Source organism: Pan troglodytes, chromosome 1, assembly GCF_028858775.2.
Source record: "Pan troglodytes isolate AG18354 chromosome 1, NHGRI_mPanTro3-v2.0_pri, whole genome shotgun sequence".
NCBI lineage: Eukaryota > Metazoa > Chordata > Mammalia > Primates > Hominidae > Pan > Pan troglodytes.
Genome location: NC_072398.2, coordinates 28,880,061 through 28,903,305, shown reverse-complemented (window position 1 = coordinate 28,903,305; position 23,245 = coordinate 28,880,061). Strand labels below are relative to the sequence as shown.

General features: G+C 37.4%; 1 protein-coding gene across 5 annotated transcripts in view; it reads right to left on the bottom strand.

Moving 5' to 3' along the window:
* The window catches only part of RAB3GAP2 (RAB3 GTPase activating non-catalytic protein subunit 2), a 125,446-nt gene that overhangs the window by 86,682 nt on the left and 15,519 nt on the right, over positions 1-23,245 (bottom strand). For all 5 annotated transcript variants that reach the window (XM_063791755.1, XM_063791761.1, XM_063791771.1 and 2 more), the window contains one exon: positions 2,628-2,692. In XM_063791755.1, coding sequence (XP_063647825.1) covers positions 2,628-2,692 — 65 coding nt within the window. The remainder of the gene's footprint in view (positions 1-2,627; positions 2,693-23,245) is intronic.

The window sequence follows — 23,245 nt, the reverse complement described above, 5'->3', positions numbered from 1 at the left end:
TGAAGTGGCCTGGTGTAAACAGTATGTCCCCCTCCCCAAATATCCTATATTAGGTTGTAATCCACAGACTCAGTAAAATCTTCACATGAGCTCTGAATGTGAAACAAAGAAGGAGAAATAATCTAAGACAACCACAAACAAGAGACATAGCAAAAGCCATGCAATAGTTTAAATCCTGAGTAAGCAGCAACCAGTCAGTATTAGGAAAAGCAGAGTAGCTGAGGCTCCATTTTGACATAGCATTAGAAAGAGGACCAGATGTTGTTCGCGGAGGTGCTGCAGTAACCAAATTCCCTGAGCTGCATTTTATCCTATTCAACACATCCTAATTCTCCTAGAGGTCTTCTGAAATGGTTTCCTGTTCTTAATCTCCTCATGGAGTTTTTCCATACATCTCTATTACATGAGCATATCTCTACTTCTTAGCACATGATGCTCTCTGATTTCTCCGCCAAAGCTGTTCTTTTCCTCATTCTCCCCAACTGGGTGTGACACAACATCCCTCCAGTTATTCAAGCCAAATATCTGGCAGGGTTTTTTAAAAACTTCTTATTATGGATATTTAAAAATATTAACAAAAGTAAAGAGAATGGCATCTATTACTCACCTTTTGAGAATATCAACCTTTCAACAATCGTGTTTTATCTATTTCACACCACACCCCAGATCAAAGAATTTATTATTGATTTATCACTTTCCTCTCATCCTTCATAACCAGCTCACTGGAAAGTCTTATCATTACCTCTGAAAATTATCCAGAATTCATCCATTTCTCATTTTCACTAATACCACCTTAATCAAAGCCACAATCATCTCTCAACTAAGCTACTGCAACAGCCTTGTAATTGGTCTTCCTGCTTCTACTTTTGCTCCCTACTTCAACCTATTCCATAGAGCAGCCAAGGTGAGCTGTCAAAGTCAGAAATCAGGTAAGTGTGGTTTTCCATTGCATTTAGAATAAACACCAAATTCACAAAGCTTGACATCTGGCCTGCTTTCTTCTCTGCCCCATCTTGGAACAGTCTCAGTCCTGCTACATCACACTGGCCTTCTTTATGTCCCTTCAAACTCTCAAGCCCATTCCTGCCTTGAGACTTTGCATAAGCTGCTGCCCTGGCCTAGAATCCTGTCAGATTCTCCTGTTGTTGACTCCCTGTTGCCTTTTAGATCTCAGTTTAACTGTCACAGCCTCTGAAAAGACTTCCTTAACCACCCAATCTATAGCAGTCACTTGCTATCACATTACCATTTGAATTATTTTTCATCCATCTTTCTTTTTTATGTCTCCCTCTCATAGAGTGTAAGCTCCTAGAAATAGGACTGTAAGAAGACCTATCTAATATTCATTCTTCTTTCTTAAAAAAAAAATCCTGATTTTGTTCAGGTATCAACTCCTTCCGTGTGGCCATGGGCCTCAGGAGAAGCTGACCCTCTTATCCTCTAACTCCAGGGAATAATATGATTCAACAATGAATATCTCATATCCCTTGCCAGTGATTAGTTCAGAAATGAGCATGTGGCCCAATCCTGGCCAAGAAGATATAAGGAAAAGTTTGCTAGAGACGTCTAAGAAAGTAGCTCCCTAATTCCTGAAAGAGTCATGAAAAGCCCAAGTCTTTTTCTCCCTCTACCCGTTAATGAAGAAACATGTTGTCCACACTACATCTGTGAATGAAACAGCCATTAGGATGAAGCCAACACTGCATATACAAAGTAGACAGAATGAAAGAACTTGACATATTTGAATTGCCTGATCAACCAACCCAGGATTCCATTCTATCTTTGGACTTCCTTCTATGTAAGTGAATAAATTTTCTTCATATTTAAGCCAATTAAAGTTAGTTTTTTTATTACTCATACGTGAAAATATACTAACATATATAGGAACTTTGTCTGCCTTGTTCCTTGCTATACTCCCAGCATCTGGAAAAATGCGTAGAATATGGTAGGTACAGCAAATATTTGAGTGAATAGTGAAAGAATATAAAAGAATAATTTATGAAAGATAAAGAATCCTAAAACAATTATTCTACATTTAGCCCACTGCTATGGTTTGAATGTGCCCCCAAAAAACATGTGTTGAAAGTTTAATCCTCAATGCAACAGTGTTGGGAAATGGGGCCTAATGAGAGGTAATTAGGTCATGAGAGCAGAGTGAATAGATTAAGGACGTTAATGAGGGAGTAGGTTCCTTATTGTGGGAGTGAATTTGTTATAAAAAGAGGAGTATTGGCCCATGTTTTCTTCCCTCCCACCCTCTCCACCAGCCTCTGGTCCTATCACCTTCACCGTATTATGATGCAGCAAGAAGGCTCTTGCCAGATGCTGGCCCCTGATCCTGGACTTCCCAACATCCAGAACTATGAGCCAATCAATTTCTGTTCATTATGAACTACCCAGTCTCAGGTATTCTGTTATAGCAACACCAAGTGAACGAAGACACCCGCTTTAGCTACAATGTCATTAAGTTCCTTAAGAAGAGGTATCTAGTTAAGTACTAATAAGTAAGCACAAAAATATTCTTGACATCGAATTTAAAATGTCAGCTTGACACTGAAATATGTCACCATCATTACAAAAGGAAAATGCCACTATCAAAAAACATGCATATATTTGTAAAGACTTACAGGTTCTTGTGGTTCATTTTCTTCCCATGCTCCCCAACCATCATCTTCCCAGTCTGTTGATTTACCTGTTTTTAAAAAGATGAACAATGCTTGCATGAAATACAGGGCTTTAAATATCTTTAAAGCATTTTTTCTAAACATCATAGAACCGACCCCTGTATAATGCTGATATTAAGAAAGAAAATAAGGGTAAACTGTGTTATACCAGGATTTTGCTATATGTAATAACAATCAGAAAATATTTGACCTACTGAATTTCTAAATTTATATATTAGCAAAATTGTGTGCAAGTTATTAGTAAAATTGTGTGTGAGTTATCTGGATCTTAAGATATTGGACATCAAGTTAATTCACATTCAAATCAAGCTGCAAAGGTGACGTTTTAAAAATCTAAAAATGACAAATGTTTATTACTCAAGATACTGGACAAATATACACAGTGATAAAAAAAAACACCTAAAATTTCACAGATGTCTTAAAAAAGTAACTTGCTTTTTGATAAGACTAATCATCAATGGAAAATAAAACTGAATTTTGAAACAAGACAAACCTACTATTCTGCACCCTTTTCTGATATTCTATGATTTCTTATATGTTGGATCGTCCTCTCAGAGGAAAATAAGACGGTCAACAACAATGCAACAAGGAATGTAAAAGCCCAGATAGGTTTGGACAGTATGTTCCCTTACAAGGTCCAGGTGACTGGTTTTTACATAATCATCTTTTAATTTATCAGAAGAGAAAAAGCTATCATTTTTGAACAACTACTCTGAGACAAGCATGAGATACTTTGTATGCATTAATAAAGTACAAATAAAACTTTAGGCCCCAGAATCACGCTGCCTAAGTTTTATTTGAACTTTATCATCTTTAAAAATTTAATTTGAGGCAATACATATAAAGTGTATGTGTTTTTTTTGTTTTTTGTTTTTTTTCGAGATGGAGTCTCACTCTGCTGTCCAGGCTAGAGTACAATAGCGCAATCTTGGCTCACTGCAACCTCTGCCTCCCGCCTTCAAGCCATTCTCCTGCCTCAGTCTCTGGAGTAGCTGGGACTACAGGCACCTGCCACCACGCCCGGCTGATTTTTGTATTTTTATTAGAGACAGGGTTTCACCATATTGGCCAGGCTGGTCTTGAACTCCTGACCTCAAGTGATCCACCCACCTTGGCCTCCCAAAGTGTTGGGATTACAGGCGTGGATCGCCACGCCCGGCCTTGAGGTAATACGTATAAAGTATTGAATGCTTGTTCAAATCCTGATCTAGCACTTACTGTCTCTGTGACCTAGTGCAAATTACCCATCTAAACTTTAGTTTTTAATCATAAAGGCATGGAAAACATGACTACCTCTATCTGGTAGGGTTGTTGTAAGGACTTACACCAGATAGCATACTAAAGTCCTCAGTGCCTGACACATACCAAGTTCTCAATGCTGGTCAAGGTTTAGCTAAATAAAATATTATATTTAAGCAATCAGCTTTAAAATTCTGGGGGGAAATCAATTTAAAAGATGGGACTGATCCTGATGGCTTACAGCAGGAAGCATATAGATTCACTTATATACAAGGTTTTAAAGGTTGCTGAAATCAATTACATACAGATGATTAAAGAATTTGTTATAGTCTAGTACTTGGAGTCATTGTTCAATTAGCTTTGTAGTAACAGTCTAATCTTCTGTACTTAAATGCCAAATAATTACTTCCTAATAGGTATATATTAAGTCCTAAAATAGCACTATCATCTGATTAACATTGCACAATTTATAGAAGAGTTCCATATACAAGTCAATTAGCAATTTAACAAATACTCTATTAAACACCATGTGGCAAATCCTGTAGTAGGAGCTGAGAAAAGTACAAACATACTCCTTGCCCTTGAAGAATTCATGATCTATTGTAGAAGGCAGACAAACACGGAACCATAATATATGGTGAGTGCAGTAATGGACTACTAATGGGAACTTGGATGAGAAAGTAAGAGATGGGAAAAAAATATAATGAATAGTTAACTTAAACTCAGTCCTTAAAAAGTAGCTAGAAAGGCTAGGGGAAAAAGTCAACATGAATGAAAGAGGCAGAAAGATGCAATGTATATGACAACTAACATGTATTAAACATTTCTGTATGCCTAAATGCTTTATAGACATTATTAGTTCATTTAAACATCACAGGATCCTTTATTGTCCCTATTTTACAATGAGAAAACAGGTTTCTTGGAGAGTTTAAGTAGTTCGACCAAAATCACACAGGAGTAAGTGGCAGAGTACAGCTTGAGTTCAGGTCTGAGTTCCAAAACCCATGCTCCTAAGTATTAGACTATATGTACTCCTACTATGCCTCATGAAGGGTAAGATTAGGGAAAAGTGGAGTTTACAGTTAAGGCCAAAAGTAAGAAGGTTCTTATTTAAAAATAGAAACATTCCCTTGATATTGCAATTTAGAGATATTTTTAACTTGGAAAATTAGTTTGTTTTTTGGCAATTTAATTCAATTAAGCAATCTCTTTATTTTGCTAATTTTTCCATTGCACCAGAAACAATTGTCTTATTGTGGGTTTAAGGCAGGCAACAAGGCTATCCCATTTAAAGTTTCAGAATATGTATTATCTCTTACATTAGAAAGCAAAGAATCTAAAAGAGCTTATTACTATAAAGTTCATGATTCAATTTTTAAATTGCTATAAAAATAATGTATATATCAAATTACCACAATCTCGAAAAGACCATGCAGAATTTAGACTCTTCAGGAAGGCTGTAATCATTCATGCATTCAACAAACACATCTTTTATGTTTTGGGAACTGTGCTAAGTGCTGGAAATATAAAAGCAAATAAGCCTTCAAAGAGCTTAGTTTCTGTACATAACCTCAGTTGAATGTGTACAAAATAAACTATAAAAAGTGTGTTATTTCTCCTCCATATTGGTATAAAAAGTACCTGACTCAATTCACAAATGACTCATATAAGCAAATAGAAGACAGCAGTAATTTGGATTTCCTACCCCTGCAGAGATCCAGTATCTCTCTATGCCACAATTCAGAACCTCCAAGAAAAGAAAGACCTTGAGAAATACTTTATACAAGATATTTAGGTTTATGAAGGTTTACCCATTCTCAATGCCCCTGACTGGAAAGCTTCTTTCAACAAAAAGGAAAGAGAATTTAATTGGGCATCTTCTATTATCATAGGAATACATTTTTCCCAACCAAGTCAAGATAAAGGAAGGTGAAACAGCACTATTATTCAGGTAAGTTTAAGATATTTTTTGTAGGTTGCTCTAGAAGACTGAGCCTATTTATAATCCTATGAGAGAATGCATTCCAAATTATAGTCACCTTAAAAATGGGAAACGTTTTGCCAGTGGGGCAATACCCTTGTGGCTATTTCTTTTTATTTTATTTATTTATTTTGACATGGAGTCTTGCTCTGTCACCAGGCTGGAGTGCAGTGGTGCCATCTCGGTTCACTGCAACCTCCAACTCCCTGGTTCAAGCGAGTCTCCTGCCTCAGCTTCCCGAATAGCTGGGATTACAGATATGTGCCACCACACCCAGCTAATTTTTGTATTTGTAGTAGAGACGGGGGTTTCACCATGTTGGCCAGCATGGTCTCAAACTCCTGAACTCGTGATCCGCCCACCTCGGCCTCCCAAAGTGCTGGGATTATAGGCATGAGCCACTGCGCTCGGCCCCTTGTGGCTATTTCTACTCAGTGCCAGTGATTTAATTTTTGTGGCCTCCTATGTCCTATTGAAAATCATTTGAGAATATTTGCAAGGAGGTAGTGGACAGCAATTTTCAGCTATTAAAAAGTGTTAGAATCCCAGCACTTTACCAAAGTTATTTCTTACGCCTTCGGGTTAGGCAAGCAGGTCAAGCACATTCTTTAGAAAAAAAAAAAGGTATATATTGAGAAAATAGCTGATGAATGTCTAATAAAATTGCCATTCATGTAAAGAATTCTGTTCAGGCACGGTACTTCCTTCTGGTAACCTTTCTAAGAAGGATGGTATTCTTTAATCAATATCATTAGTATTTTTTAATTGATCATTGGTCAAGAATGCAGGTAGCCAAAGCAATGTTCAACATAACTTTGAGAACTATGCACTGTTTTAGGTTAATATGGAATATTACTATAAGGCCTTGAGGTTCACAAACTCTACGTTTGTGAAATAAGACTGATTTGCCTAATTTATTATCAATTACTTCCAAAAAAAGCTAAAAATGGCTCACCATGATTGTTTCTTAGAAGAATAAATAGATCAATATCTTTTTTAAGACAGGGTAATTTGAAAGCTCTAAGCTCTGGTATAACTTAAAAAGGCAAATCAGTTTAACAAAAGGTATCATGGAATTAAGGACACCAGGACAGCCAACTTCTTTAGGACAGTCTAGATCCAGTGTAAAGATTCCAAATATTCCACCAATCACCAAATCCCATAGCCAGAGCTATGTGGCTCTCATTTCCGTGAAAGGCTAGACTACAAATTATACGGCAATTTAAATTGTTACTTTCCCTATTTATTAAATAAGTAGCAACCACCCAATCTCCAAAAAGCAATTCTTTAAATGACACTGTTATCAACTGCCTATGTCTTTCGTTTTACTGTAGTCCAATCCAACAAAATTGGTCAGAAAATTAAGAAAACAGCCTTCACATTAATTGTCTTCATAAAACCAGCGTTATAGTTTCTCCTGCAGACCCCCTTGATGGGTAGGCCTTAAAACCTTTACAATGAAGAAATTAAAATAATGAGTTAGGGATGACTGAAGTTTTAGAGATGGCCCTACTCTCAGAGATTCTGTTTCAGGAGGTCTGCAATGGATACAGGAATCTCTATTTAACAACTTTTCCCACCTTAAAAATTTGAGGCAGATGGTGCATGCATGGATCACCTAAAGGATAAACCTAAGTGCTGGTCTAATTTAATCCTAAATATTGTTTTCCTTTGCCTGTCATCACTCTTCTATTCTTTCACTCCAGTTGGACTGTTCATTCACTGGTATGCAATCTTGAAGAGCACTGTCTAATAGAAATATATCATGAGCTACCTATGTAATTTTAAATTAACTAATAGCCATATTAAAAAGTAAAAAAAAAAAAAACAGGTGAAATTAACCTTAATAATATAGTTGATCAGAATACAACCAGAATATTATTTCAATGCATAATCAATGCAAAATTATTGGTGAGATATTTTACATTCATTTTTCATATACACTCTTCAAAATCTGATGAGTGTTTTTTTAGTTTAGTTTAGTTTTGAAAAGGGGTCTCTCTGTCACCCAGACTGGAGTGCAGTGGTGCAATTACAGCTCACTGCAGCCTCGATCTCCTAGGCTCAAGTGATCCTCCCACCTTGGCCTCCCAAGTAGCTGGGACTACAGGTGTGCATCACCAAGCCTGGCTAATTTTTTTTCTCTTTTTTTTGGTAGAGATGAAGCCTTGCCATTTTGCCCAGGCTGGTGATGTGTGTTTTACATGTAGAGCACATCTCAGTTTTTCCTAGTCACATTCCAAGTGCTCAAAACTACATGTGGCTAGTGGCTACAGTGTAAGACAGCTCAAGTCTAGAACATCAACTAAATCTCAGGTTTAATTGAGTTGTCAGGTTGCACTGGATTGGTTGCCCAGTTTTACCTTCTAAAGAGTTATATGATCTTGGGCAATTTATTTAATTTCTTACTGCCTCGGCTTCCTCTTCAGCAAAAATGGAGTTAAAAACTGCACCTATCTCACAGAGTTGTTATAGTTAAAATATGCAAAGCACTTTTACAGTGCCTGGCACATAGACACCCTTAATAGCTGTTATAATTACCACTCTCCAAATACAACATTCTCTCTTACTCTCTGCCTTTGCCTATCCTACACCCATCAACTAAATGCCTCCCATGTGACTCTACCTCTCCAAATCCAACTTCTCCAAACTAAGGTTAATCCTTTATGAAGTTTTCTTGCATCCACCAATGATCTTTCCCTCTTGTGAAACTACAGCATTTGACTGTGTTTCTTATTCAGAACTTAATTATATACTGTTTTGGGTCATTTGCTGCATTGTTAGTTAACATGTACTTATCTAACATAAATGTACACCCTATCCTCACAACTATTAGGCTCTTACAGGGCAGAGAACGTGTATCCTGTGTATGTGCACACACATACACATACATAAAAGTATCATAAGTACTTAATAAATATTTGCTAAATGAATAGTAATTGAAAATGACATTCTTACTCAAATCCTTCCGCATATACCCCCATAAAAGCAGCTGTATTTAAATTAATATTTTATAATATAATGAACAAATCAGTGGTTGTTTCTAAACCTTTTGCATTTCAAAAGAAATACAACAAATACAAAAGATTATGTTTTATAAACTTTACATATACAGACTTTATATTCAGGATCCAAACCATCTTTTTCAAACAACTTTTTTTTTGTGGGGCTCAGGGGAGGGACAAGGTCTAGCTCTATTGCCCAGGGTGGACTGCAATGATGTGATCCCGGCCCACTGCAGGCTCTATCTCCCAGGCGCAAGCAGTTCTCTTACCTCAGCCTCCCAAGTAGCTGGGACTACAGGCATATGCCACCATGTCCGGCAAATTTTTGTATTTTTTGCAGAGTCGGGGTTTCACCATGTTGACCAGGTTGGTCTTGAACTTGTAAGCTCAAGCGAACTGCCCATCTCTGCCTCCCAAAGTGCTGGGATTACAGACATGAGCCACTGCACCCGGCCTTCAAATAACTTTTGTATGTAACATTACAATATTAATAATTTTTTTCTATTCCATCCCATTTTAATTAGTGAGAAAAAATAATTAAAAAGCACAATTTCTTAGCTTTAGTTTTGATTATGAAATAATAGGAATAGTATAGTATTTTGTTTGAATTCAAGTTTAAGAGGCAGAATTTGATTAAACCTGAAGATCTTCTAAAAACCTAGTTCAGAGTAGATGGCTTGATATGCATTAAAGGATTTTTTTATTTCACACACACACGTGCACACACAATGTATTTTTCAACATTTCAGAACAAAATTTGTATCACTACTAACAAAACATCCTACATCAATAATGGAAAACCAACTTGCTCAATTACATGGGACTTTCAACAACCTGATTTCATGGTAGGGCTAGAAGAAATAATTATAAAAGCCATTGAGTTCCCAAATAAACACCATGCCATTTTGAAGATTTAAAAAAAAAAAAAAAAAAGAACACCACATCATTCTTGTGTCTGTAGTCTATTATGCAAATATTCTTTTTGCCAACAGTGACTAAAACAGGTTACACTAAAAACAGTTCAAGAATAGCAAATATTGCTTACTGGAGAAATCTAAAAATAGATGATGAGAATGCTTCTCAGGTCTTGTTACTTTCATGCTACGATTCACATCCATAGGAGACATTTAGGAGATGTTGTTCCTAAAGTGGCCATGTTACAACTGTATTACATCAGGACAGCATTCCAGCAATAAGGAAAATATTTCAGATTCATGTTTGTAACTGAGCTTTCTCAGCTCATTTGTTGTAAAATTTGATAAAATAGCATTTCTGGGAATATAAGATATTTCTACTTTGTTTTAAATCTTTAATCTTTTTTTTCCTCAATCCCTTCTTAAGGGGTGAACTTCCTTTAAAATTTATTCTGTTTACATTCTTATCCATTTTTTTCCTTAAAATTCACAGAAAATCAAAGATTGCATTAAAGATTTCATTTGGGTCTTTCAAGAAATTTGTCGTCTTAAAATATTTTGTTTGTCCACCTCAGTTGCTGAAATTTTCTTTCACTCTGGTTTATACCACATCTTGAATCATACCTTCTCTCTAAATAAGATTAATAAGCTGATCTCCAACCAACTTACATGATATGAAGAGAAATAAAGAGGAGCGAGATAAAGTTACAAATAATAGTAACAAAAAAGCAACTGCATCCTCATTGATTAGTAACCTGACTTTTCAATCTTTAACTTTTTTTTTTATACCTATCATTGAACAGGACTATTTGAACTATTAATATCTAGAATAATCGGTAACATAACCATAAACTCCTGTTCTTACCCTCACCAAGTTAAATGTTTTGACTGAATAAATAAAACCAATGACTTCAAAATGTAAAATGTAACCACAATTCCCTTCTGAAGAGAATTTTTTCCTTGAAGAGATTAGATTATACTAGCATGAAAAACCTGTTATGTCTCTCATTTGATAAATGAAACCTTCAAACCATACAGAAAACATATTTTAATCAATCATCAAAAAAATTATAGATGTCTTGTTTAGGGGTATTTCCAATCAATTAATTATTCTAACAACAGAAGCTTAAATAAGAAATTCAACTTCTGCTTTCCACAGCTCTATTTAATTCCCAAAATACATTATCCTAATTAGCTTCTGAACAGTCTGTCCTCATAAACTGAGTGTATGTTTTTTTCATTTAACAAGAACCTGAAGCTAGAAAGGAAATTGAATTCTAGAAGTGGGCAATTGATTTGACAGTATTTGCTTTTTCCAATATGAGTATGTCAAGTTCAAATACTAAATGAGAAACTGAAAACATTAAATGTTAGGAAAAGGAAAATTTAATTTCGTTTCTGTGGTCTAATAAAAGATCTTAGTACAGAAGTAAATTCATTTCCATTCTTCTGAGATGAGAAAAAAACAGAGATAATGTACTTGCTTCTATAAAAAGTAAGAACCTCTACAACCTATGACTTGTAAATAATTTAGGGGATTCAGCAAATTTTACTTGGCTCTACTTGGCCAAGGCAAGAAAAGCATCACCCAGCAGTACAAAGCTAAAAGACAAAAGAAAAGTCTAAAGAATAGAGAAGCTGCCTCTTATATTCCTATACATCAGAATTATTAATTTTTTCCATTTCTAGGGAAATGGAAAATAGGAAAATCAATTTCATATTAGCATGAAATTTCATATTAGCAAGAAATACTAATTTGAAAATAAATTTCATATTAGTCACTTAGTCACTTACCAAACGGTTATATTACATACATTAAAAATGTACATGTCTATTATAATTTTGTTTTTTAACAACTTCATATTTATATATTATTTATTTTTTATATCCAAAGCAACAGAAAAAGTTAAGCATGTCTAAAAAGGTGAAGAAGGTTGCAACATTATGAAATGTAGGTAAAGGTATGCAAAAATTGCTAACTAAAGGTAATTTCTGCATGTTCTAGAGAAACCAATTCTATATTTTCCTTCCTTAACCTACTCTACTATTTGAGTACTGTCCCTGAGAAATCTCCTTATATTTAAATTAAATCCTTCCTAAACCAGCCTAATTTTGCTATTACTGTTTTTCTTCAAAGTACACACAGAGAAAGTCTGATAATAATTTTAACAATATCACATGATAACATGGAATATTTTGGTTCCATAGTAAAGAAAAAAATGTAGATAGCATATTTATCATTGCTTTATTTCATAGTTAGCATTCTTAAAACAAGGACAAACATCCAACTCAGACACAATCCAACACACAATAGACATTTGTTCATTATTAAGTTCCTACTACAAATCATCTGTGTACCAATGCTGGGGATGTAGGAAATATATTACTCATTCCCTGGCCTAAAGTGGTGTATAATTTAGTGCACAATATAGAGACATCAACAGACAAATGCAACACAGGGCTGATATTACCAAAAAAAAAAAACTGGAAACTAGGGAAAAAAGTTAGCCACATACGCCGAAATGAAGGTATTCCATGCAATTAATACAGATACAAGCCATTATTCTTTCACAGCTCCGTATTATACCACTGTGTCAATGTAGCATAACTTAATCAACCTTCTAGTATCAGGTATTGTTTTTAACTTTTTTGCAGTTATAAGCACTTCCTTGTAACATGAAACTGTATACTGATTTTTTGACTTTACAAACTGTTTCCAACCTTGCTAAACAACTTTACGAACCATTATTTTTTAAATGAGTAGAGAAAAAGTGACTTCAAATATAAGGTAATCATCTATTTTTCCAAACAGAAGATCCAAAAATACAAAGTTTTTTGGGCAATCTGAATACTATACATTGTAAATGCAGGCACTTAGATGACATAATCAAATGCCTACATGTGACATTTAATTGTTACACATAATATAACATTAATTTAGAGATAAAAATGTTCAAAATCCCAATGACAGAAAATACACTGACTTAGAACTCTTGCTTTTATTCATTTTCATTTTTCAGGAAACAAAACCCTTCCACATGCACCTTCAACATCAGCCTTTATTTTTTTTAAAAAAAGATATAACAGGCTGGGCGCGATGGCTCACGCCTGTAATCCCAGCACTTTGGGAGGCCAAGGGGGGCGGATCACAAGGTCAGGAGATCGAGACCATCCTGGCTAACATGGTGAAATCCCATCTCTACTAAAAATACAAAAAATTAGCCGGGTGTGGTGGCAGGCGCCTGTAGTCCCAGCTGAGGCTGAGGCAGGGAGGCTGAGGCAGGAGAATGGTGTGAACCTGGGAGGCAGAGCTTGCAGTAAGCCGAGATCATGCCACTGCACTCCAGCCTGGGCGACAGAGCAAGACTCCGTCTCAAAAAAAAAAAAAAAAAAGCAAAAAAAACATAATAATAAACACATGTATTTACTACACGCAAAGCATTGCTCTAAGCACAACAGCTTTCCCTCTGAGGTATGTACTACTGTTACTTCCATTTCAAAGATGAAATTTCTGAAGCAAATGGAGATTACATAACTCGCTCAAGGTCACACAACTGACAAGTGGCAGAATTGGGATTCGGACCCACGCAGGCTAGCTCAGATGCCATCTTCTATCTACTTTTTCAGTCAACTGTTTTCCAGAGTACATCATCTTCAGCGCCATCTCAGTTATTTGAGATAGTCTTTTGAATCTGGTATGATGCTGTCACTGGTCGTTTTAAGCCCACTCACAGTCTCTATTAGCATAACACGTTAAACAGCAATACAATGAGGTGCTGCTATGGAGACCAAAGCTATAGAGCTATACAGAAAATACCTTTGCCCCCTACAGAAAATAGTTTTTTCTTATGCCCAAAGTCTATTTACAAATATTAATTAGGTTACTACCCAGAAAGCAAACTTTGATACAACATCCCAAAAGCAGAAAACACAGGCACAGAAGGGACTACCTTAAAGTAATAAAAGCCATATATGACAAACCCACAGCCAACATCATATTGAATGGGAAAAGTTGAAAGCATTTCCCCTGAGAACTAGAACAAAGCAACTTTTACCACTTCTATTCAACACAGTACTGGAAGTCCTCACCAGACTAATCAGACAAGAGAAAGAAATAAAGGCCATCCAAATTGGAAAAGAGGACGTAAAAGTGTTGCTGTTCACTGATGATATGATCGTACAAAAAATCCTAAAGATGCATCCAAAAGGCCCCTGGATCTGATAAGTGAATTCAGTAAAGTCTACAGTTACCAAATCAATGTACACAAATCAGTAGCACTGCTATACACCAACAATGACCAAGCTGAGAACCAAATCAGCAACTCAATCACTTTTACAACAGCTGCAAAAAAATAAAACACCTAGGAATATACTTAACCAAGAAGGCAGAAGATCTCTACAAGGAAAACTACAAAATGCTGCTGAAAGAAATCACAGATGACACAAACAAATGGAAACACATCCCATGCTCATGGACGGGAAGAATCGATATTGTGAAAATGATCATACTGCCCAAAGCAATCTACACATTCAGTGCAATTTCCATCAAAATACCATCATCATTTTTTCACAGAACTAGAAAAAAAATCCTAAAATTCATATGGAACAAAAAAAGAGCCCGCATAGCCAAAGCAAGACTAAGCAAAAAGAACAAATCTGGAGGTATCGCATTACAGGACTTCAAATTATACTACAGGGCTATAGTTACCCAAACAACATGGTACTGATGTAAAAATAGGCACTTAGACCACTGGAACAGAATAGAGAACCCAGAAGTAAAGCCAAATATTTACTGCCAACTGATCTTTGGCAAAGCAGAATGACAATGGATCCCCATCTCTCATAAAAAATCAACTCAAGATAGATGAAAGACTTAAATCTAAAACCTGAAACCATAAAAATCCTGGAAGATAACATTGGAAAAACTCTTCTGGATATTGGCTTAGGCAAAGTATTCCTAAGACCCCAAAAGCAAGTGCAGCAAAAACAAAAATAAATAAATGGGACCTATTTAAATTAAAAAACTTCTGTACAGCAAAAGAAATAATCATCAGAGTAAACAGAAAACCCACAGAGTGGGAGAAAATATTCAAAAACCATGCATCTGACAAAGGACTAGCATCCAGAATCTACAAGGAACTCAAACAAATCAGCAAGAAAAAAAAAAAACTCATTAAAAAGTGGGCAAAGAACATGAATAGATATTTCTCTAAAGAAGATATACAAACAGCCAACAAATACATAAAAATTGCTCAACATCACTAATAATGAGGGAAATGCAAATTAAAACCACAAAGAAATACCACCTTACTACTGCAAGAATGACCATAATTAAAAAGTCAAAAAACAATAGATGTTGGCATGGATGTGTTGTAAAAGGGACACTCTTACACTGCTGGTGGGAATGTAAATTAGTACAACCTCTATGGAAAACTGTATGAAGAGTCCTCAAAGAACTAAAAGTAGATCTACCAGGTGATCCAGCAGTCCCACTACTGGGTATCTCCCAAAGGAAAAGAAGCCATTATATGAAAAAGACACATGCACACACATGTTTATAGCAGCACAATTCACAACTACAAAGATATGGAACCAACCTAAGTGCCCATCAACCAACAAGTGTATAAAGAAAATGTGGTATATATACACCACAGAATATCATTCAGCTATATTAAGGAATGAAATAATGTCTTTTGCAGCACCTTGGATGGAGCTGGAGGCCATTATTCTAAGTGAAGTAACTCAGGAATGGAAAAGCAAAAACCATGTGTCCTCCCTTGTAAGTGGAAGCTAAGGACAAAAAGACATACAGAGTGATATAATGAACTCTGAGGACTCGACGAGGGGAGGTTGGGAGGGAGGTGAGGGACAAAAGACTACATATTGGGTACAGTGTACACTGCTCAGGTGATGGGTGCACTAAAAATCTCAGAATTCACCACTAAAGAACTCATCTGTGTAACAAAAAAATCACCTGTACCCCCAAACTGTTGAAATTTTAAGAAGCAGAAAACATACAGACTATACTCTCCAATAACAATACAGCAAAACAGCAATCAGCAATAAAAAGATAACTAAATGAAAAAATTTTAAAAAGAACCACTTGGAAATTTTTTTAGTATTACTTTTCTACAGATCTTAGACAAATGAAAAAAATGAATAAAGATGAAAATAGAAATTAATTAGAAACTTTGAAAAATTAGACTTAATAAAGAGAACTAAATGTAAACAAAAACCAATAAAATAATAAATTTTAAATAAAAATGTTATGAGATCCAGGTCACAACCATAAATTTAATAAAGTAACTAGACACTCAGATATATATTGAAGTGTAAGATTTATATGAGAAGCAAAAAACTTTGCTAAAAGATGCAAAAAAAATGAATAAAACTATCTAGACAAATACTGTATGATCTCACTTATAAGTGGAATCTAAAAAAGTCAAACTACTAGAAGCAGAGAGTAGAAATAAGATGTCAGTCAAAGGGTAAAAGTTTTCAGTTACAAGATGAAGTTATGAGGACCTAATGTACAGCATGGTAAATATGGCTGATAATACTGTACTGAGTACTTGAAATTAGCTAAGGGAGAAGATCTTAAGTGTTCTCCCAACCAAAAGAAAAAAAAATTAACTATGTAAGGTGATTGTAACAATCATTTCATAATGTATATCAAATCATCATGTTGCACACCTTAAATATGTACCATTTTTATTTGTCGATTATACTTCAGTAAAGCTAGGGGTAGGGGTAGGGGTTGGGGAAATAGACCTAGAGTTTGGGAAAATGTCAATCCTTCCCAAATTAATATATAAACTTAAAACAATTCTCATTAAAATCCCAGTATAAATTTGTTTTTTTTTTTTTTTGGATAATTCTAAAGTTCAATGGGAAGAAAAATGTATAAGAATAACCCTAAGACTTTTTTTGAAAGAAGAGTAGTGATATGGCTTGTGTCCCCACCCAAATCTCATCTTGAATCGTAGTTCCCATAATCCCCATGTGCCATGGGAGAGACCGAGTGGGAGGTAATTGAATCATGGGGGAGGTTCTCATCATAGTGAGTTCTCACGAGATCTGATGGTTTTGTAAAGGGCTTTCCCCCACTTTGCTCTCACTCATTCTCCTTCCTGCCACCATGTGAAGAAGGACATGTTTACTTCCCCTTCTGCCATGACTGTAATTTCCTGAGGCCTCCCCAGCCATGCTCAACTGAGTCAGTTAAACTTCTTTCCTTTATAAATTATCCAGTCTCAGGTATGTCCTGATGGCAGCATGAGAACAAACTAATACAGTAAATTGGTACTGGAAGTGGGGTGCTGCCATAAGGATACCTGAAAATGTGGAAGCAACTTTGGAACTGGTTAACAGGCAGAGGTTAGAACAGTTTAGAGGGCTCAGAAGAAGACAGGAAAATGTCGGAAAGTTTGGAACTTTCTAGAGACTTGGGGGGCTCAGAAGACAGGAAGAGGTGGGCAAATTTGGAACTCCCTAAAGACTTGTTGAATGGCTTTTACCAAAATGGTGACAGTGATAAGGACAATGAAGTCCAAGCTGAGGTGTTCTCGGAAGGAGATGACAAACTTCTTGGGAACTAGAGAAAAGGTCACTCTTGTTATACTTTAGCAAAAAGACTGGCAGCATTTTGCCCCTGCCCTAGAGGTTGGTGGAATTTTAAACTTGAGAAAGATAGTTTGGAATGGGAACTTGTGTTTAAAAGGGAAGCAGAGCATAAAAGTTTGAAAAATTTGCAGCCCGACAATACAATAGAAAAGAAAAACCCATTCCTGAGGAGAAATTCAAGCAGGCTGCATAAATTTGCATAAGTAATGAGGATCCAAATGTTAATCACCAAGACAATGGGGAAAATGTCACCAGCGCATGTCAGAGATCTTCATGGCAGCCTCTCCCATCACAGGCCCGGAGGCCTAAGAGGAAATAATGGTTTTGTGGGCCCAGGGCCTTGCTGCTTTGTGAAGTCTTGGGACTTGATGCGCTGTGTCCCAGCCATGGCTAAAAGGGGTCAACATATAGCTTAGGCCATTGCTTCAGAGGGTGCAAGCCCCAAGCCTTGGTGGCTTACATGTGATGTTGGGCCTGTGGGTGCATAGAAATCAAGAACTGAGGTTGAGGAACCTCTGCCTAGATTTCTGAGGATGTATGGAGATGCCTGGATGTCCAAGCAGAAGTTTGCTGCAGGGGCAGAACCCTAATGGAGAACCTCTGCTAGGGCAGTGTGGAAGGGAAATGTGGGGTGCAAGCCCCAACACAGAGCTCCCACTAGGGCACTGTGGAGCTGTGAGAAGAGGGCCATTGTTCTCCTGAACCCAGAATAGTACATCCACCGACAGCTTGCACCATGCACCTGGAAAAGCCACAGACACTCAACATCAGCCATGAAGGAGGCCTGGAGGAAGGCTGTACCCTGCAAAGCCACAGGGGGGGAGCTGCTCAAGGCTCTGGGAGCTCACCTCTTGCATCAGTGTGACATGGATGTGAGACATGGAGTCAAAAGAGATCATTTTGGAACTTTAAGGTTTAATGACTGCCCCCATTGAATTTTGGACTTACAGGGGGCCTGTAGCCCCTTTGTTTTGGTCAATTTCTCCCATTTGGAAAAGGTGTATTTACCCCATGCCTGTACTCACATTGTATATAGGAAGTAACTAACTTGCTTTTGATTCTACAGGCTCATAGATGGAAGGGACTTGCCTTGTCTGAGATGATACTTTGGACTTGAACATTTGAGTTAATGCTAAAATAAGTTAAGACTCTGGGGGACTGTTGGAAGGACATGATTGTATTTTGAAATGTGAGGACATGAGATTTGGGAGGAGACAGGTAAAATGATATGGTTTGGCCATGTCCCCACCCAAATCTCATCTTGAATTGTACTTCAGATAATCCCCATGTGTTGTGGGAGGGACCTGGTGGTAGGTAATTGAATCATGGGGGTGGTTACCTTCATGCTGTTCTCATGATAGTGAGTTCTCACAAGAACTGATGGTTTTATAAGGGGCTCTCCCCCAACTTTGCTCTCACTCATTCTCCTTCTTGCCACTATGTGAAGAAGAATGTGTTTGCTTCCCCTTCCTCCACGACTGTGTTTCCTGAGGCCTCCTCAGGCATGCTGAAGTGTGAGTCAATTAAACCTCTTTTTTTTAATAAATTACCAGTCTCAGGTTATTTCCTTACAGCAGTATGAGAATGGAGTAATACAAGTACTTTGGCAGAAACTGTCTCTACTAAGCATTAAAATGGACAGAAACTGACAAATAAATCAGTGAAACAGAAGAAAAGCCATAAAAGGAGGCAAGTATTTCTGACTAGTTAACATGGTAAAAATAGCATCTCGAATTAGTAGGAAGTTGATGAATTAGTTAATAAATTGTGTTAAAACAATTGCATATCCATTTGCAATAAAATAAGGATAGGGTTCCACCTTCGATTTCACACACACGTGCACACAAATGTGATATTTAGATTAAGATATTTAGATTTAGATTAAAATCTAGTAGAATGTTTTACAAGCTTAAGATTGGAAAGATCTTTCAAAGGAGAATATGAAACAGAAGCTAAAAAGGCAAAGGTTAAGAGATATGATTATATAAATATTTGCAAAATATAAACACAGGATATGATAAACTTTTGTAAAACAATAGAAAAAGTTTAAAGATACAATTAAAAAGTCAGCAAAAATTGTGAACAGTTAATTTACAAAGCAAGCTCTACTTGACTGATACACATTGAAAATGCTCAACTTTTCTCAATTTTAAGAGGTATGAATTAAAGCCATGATATACCATTTTTCATTTATTAGAAGAACAAAAGTCAAAGACACTGATCATATTATGATAATAAGTGTATGTGTAGATAGGCACTGATTATCATAGATAGGACTGAACCCGAAAACCAATTTTTAGAGTAATTTGGCAATTGTGACCCACATGTATAAGGATGCTTAGTGGAGCACTGTTCTTACAGCAAAAATATCAGAAATAACCTTAAAAATGTTCATTGATCAGGCAATTATTAAATAGAGCCTAGTGGAGTCTTCAGTGGAATATTATGTAACCATTAAGAACATGCTATAGACTGGGTGCGGTGGCTCATGCCTGTAATCCCAGCACGGAAAGCCGAGGTGGTGGGATTGCTTGAGCCCACAAATTTGAGACCAGCCTAGGCAACATAGTGAGATCCCCATCTCTACAAAGAAATAGTAAAAATAGCTGGACATGGTGGCACATGTCTGTAGTCCCAGTTATTTGGGGAGGCTGAGGCTGCAGCAGGATCAACTGAGCCCAGATGGTGGAGGCAGCAGTGAGCCATGATGGCACAGCCTAGGTGATAGGCTGAGACCCTCTCTCAAAAAAAGAAAAAAAAAAAAAAGAGAGAAAATGAAGAAAAAAAACAAGCTAGAGCTATATATACCTGAAAACTATAAAGGACTTGGAAAGATATAGATATTATATAATATATAATTAAACTCCAAAGGTTGCAGATATGCATTTTATAAAAATGAGATCACAATATAAAATTACAAATAAATAAAATTCCCAATTAGCTTGTGTGTATGTGTGTGTTGATTGAGCACAGAAAGTCTGAAAGAAGTCTCAGACCTGAAATGGATGATTAGAAGCAGCTGTGGTCTGTGGCGCTTATGGAGAGGAATGAAAAGGGGCAAGTGAATTCAGAACCTTCAACTGAGATACCCAGGTTCTTGCACTGGGACTGACTGGACAAACAGCTTGACCCAAAGAGAATGAAGAAAAGTACGAGGGAGTGGAGGGGGCGACGGCCCACCTGGAAGGGGCATGGAGCCAAAGAAACCGTCACCTCCAGCCAAGAGAAGCAGTGAGGAATTGTGCTACCCCGCCTGGGAAACCACACTTCTCCCATGGATCTTTGCATAGATCTTTCCATGGATCAGGAGATCTCCTCATGAGCCCACACCACCAGGGCCTTGGGTCTGATACACAGAGCTGTGTAGAGTCTCGGCAGAGCAGCCACTCAGGCACACACAGAGAACCATGAGTTTTACATACTACAGCTGGGATCGCTGGCAAGGCAGGAAATCTGTCTGTATATATCCCTAGGAAGGGGGCTGATTCCAGGGAGCCAAGCAGCATCGTTTTGTGGGCCCCACTTCCACGGCACCTCACAAGTTAAGACCCACTGGCTTGGAATCCCAGCCAGCCAATGGTGGCAGATTGGAATCTCCCTGAGATGGGTCCAAGTTCCCAGGGGCGGAGGGGTGGCTACCATCTTTGTGGTTCGGTAGACTCAGGCACTCCGGCCTGCTGGCTGTGGAGAATAGACAGTTTACGAGGAAGGTTCCCCAACAATGCAGAACAGCTGCCTTGTCAGATTGTGACCAGACTGCTTCTTGGGGTGGGACCCTGATCCCATTCCTCCTCACTGGGTGGGACCTCCCAACAGGGGTCTCCAGCCACCTCCTACAGGTACATGCGGGCCAGCAACAGGTCAGTACTCCACCAGAATGCAGCTTCCAGAGGAAGGAGCTGGCTGCCATCTTTGCTGTTTTGTGGCCTTCACTGGTGATACCTCCAGGTACAGGAGAAACTGAGGCAACTGGGGTCTGGAGTAGATCCCCAGTAAACTGCAGCAACCCTATGGTGGAGTGGCCAGACTGTTAAAAGAAAACCAGAAAACAACAACAACAACACGAACAAAAAAGACCCCACAAAAACCTCATTCAGAGGTCAGCAACCTCAAAGACTGAAGATAGATAGCCCCCAAAGATGAGAAAGAATCAATACAAAAGCACTGAAAACTCAAAAAGTCAGAGTTCCTCTTCTCTAAATGACTGCAACACCCCTCCAGCAAAGGCACAGAACCAGGCTGAGGTGGAGATGGCTGAATTGACAGAAGTCGGCTTCAGAAGGTGGACAACAACAAACTTTGGTGAGCTAAAGAAGCATGTTGTAACCCAATGCAAAGAAGCTAAGAATCATGATCAAACAATACAGGAGCTGATAGCCAGAACAGCCAGTTTAGAGAGGAAGATAACTGACCTGATGGAGCTGAAAAATACAACATGAGAAGATCACAATACAATCACAAGTATCAATAGCAGAATAGACCAAGTGGAGGAAATAATCTCAGACCTTGAAGACTATCTTTCTGAAATAAGACAGTCAGACAAGAATAGAGGGAAAGAAAATGAAAAGGAATGAACAAAACCTCTGGAAAATATGAGATCACATAAAGAGACCAAATCTATGACTGATTGGGGTACCTGAAAGAGATGGAGAGAACAGAACCAAGTTGGAAAACATAGTTCAGGATATCATCCAGGAGAACTTCCCCAATCTAGCAAGACAGGACAACATTCAAACTCAGGAAATGCAAAGAGCCTCAGGAAGATACTCCTCAAGAAGATCAACCCCAAGACACATAATCATCAGATTCTCCAAGGTCAAAATGAAAGAAAAAATGTTAAGGACAGCCAGAGAGAAAGGCCAGGTCACCTACAAAGGGAAACCCATTAGACTAACAGCAAATCTCTCAACTGGGGGCCAATGTTCAACATTCTTAAAGAAAAGAATTTCCAGGCCAGAATTTCATACCGGCTAAGCTAAGCTTCATAGATGAAGGAGAAATAAGATCCTTTTCCAATAGGCAAATGCTGAAGAAATTTGTCACCACCAGGCCTGCCTTGCAAGAGCTCCTGACGGAAGCACTAAATATGAAAATAAAAAACCATTACCAACAACTACGAAAACACAGTGAAGTACACAGACCAGTAACACTATGAAGCAACCATATAAACAAGTCTGCAAAATAACCAGCGAGCATCATGATGACAGGATCAAATTCACACATAACAATACTAACCTTAAATGTAAATGGGCTAAATGCCTCAATTAAAAGACATAGAATGTCAAGCTGGATAAAGAGCCAAAACCTTCAAGGACCCACCTCACATGCAAAGACACATAGGCTCAAAATAAAAGGATGGAGGAAAATTTACCAAGCAAATGGAAAACAGAATAAAAGCAGGGGTTGCAATCCTAGTTTCTGACAAAACAGACTTACAAAACAGACTTTATGCCAACAAAGATTTAAAAAGACAAAGAAGGGCATTACATAATGGTAAAGGGTTCAATTCAAAAAGAAGAGTTAACTATCTTAAATATATATGCACCCAATACAGGAGCACTGAGATTCACAAAGCAAGTGCTTAGAGACCTACAAAGAGACTTAGACTCCCACACAGTAATAGTGGGAGATTTTAACACCAACTGACAACATTAGATCATGGAGACAGAAAACTAACAAAAATATTCAGGACCTGAACTCAGCTCTAAAACAAGTGGACCTGATAGATATCTACAGAAATCTCCACCCAAATTCAACTGCATATGCATTCTTCTCACCACCACATGACACTTACTCTAA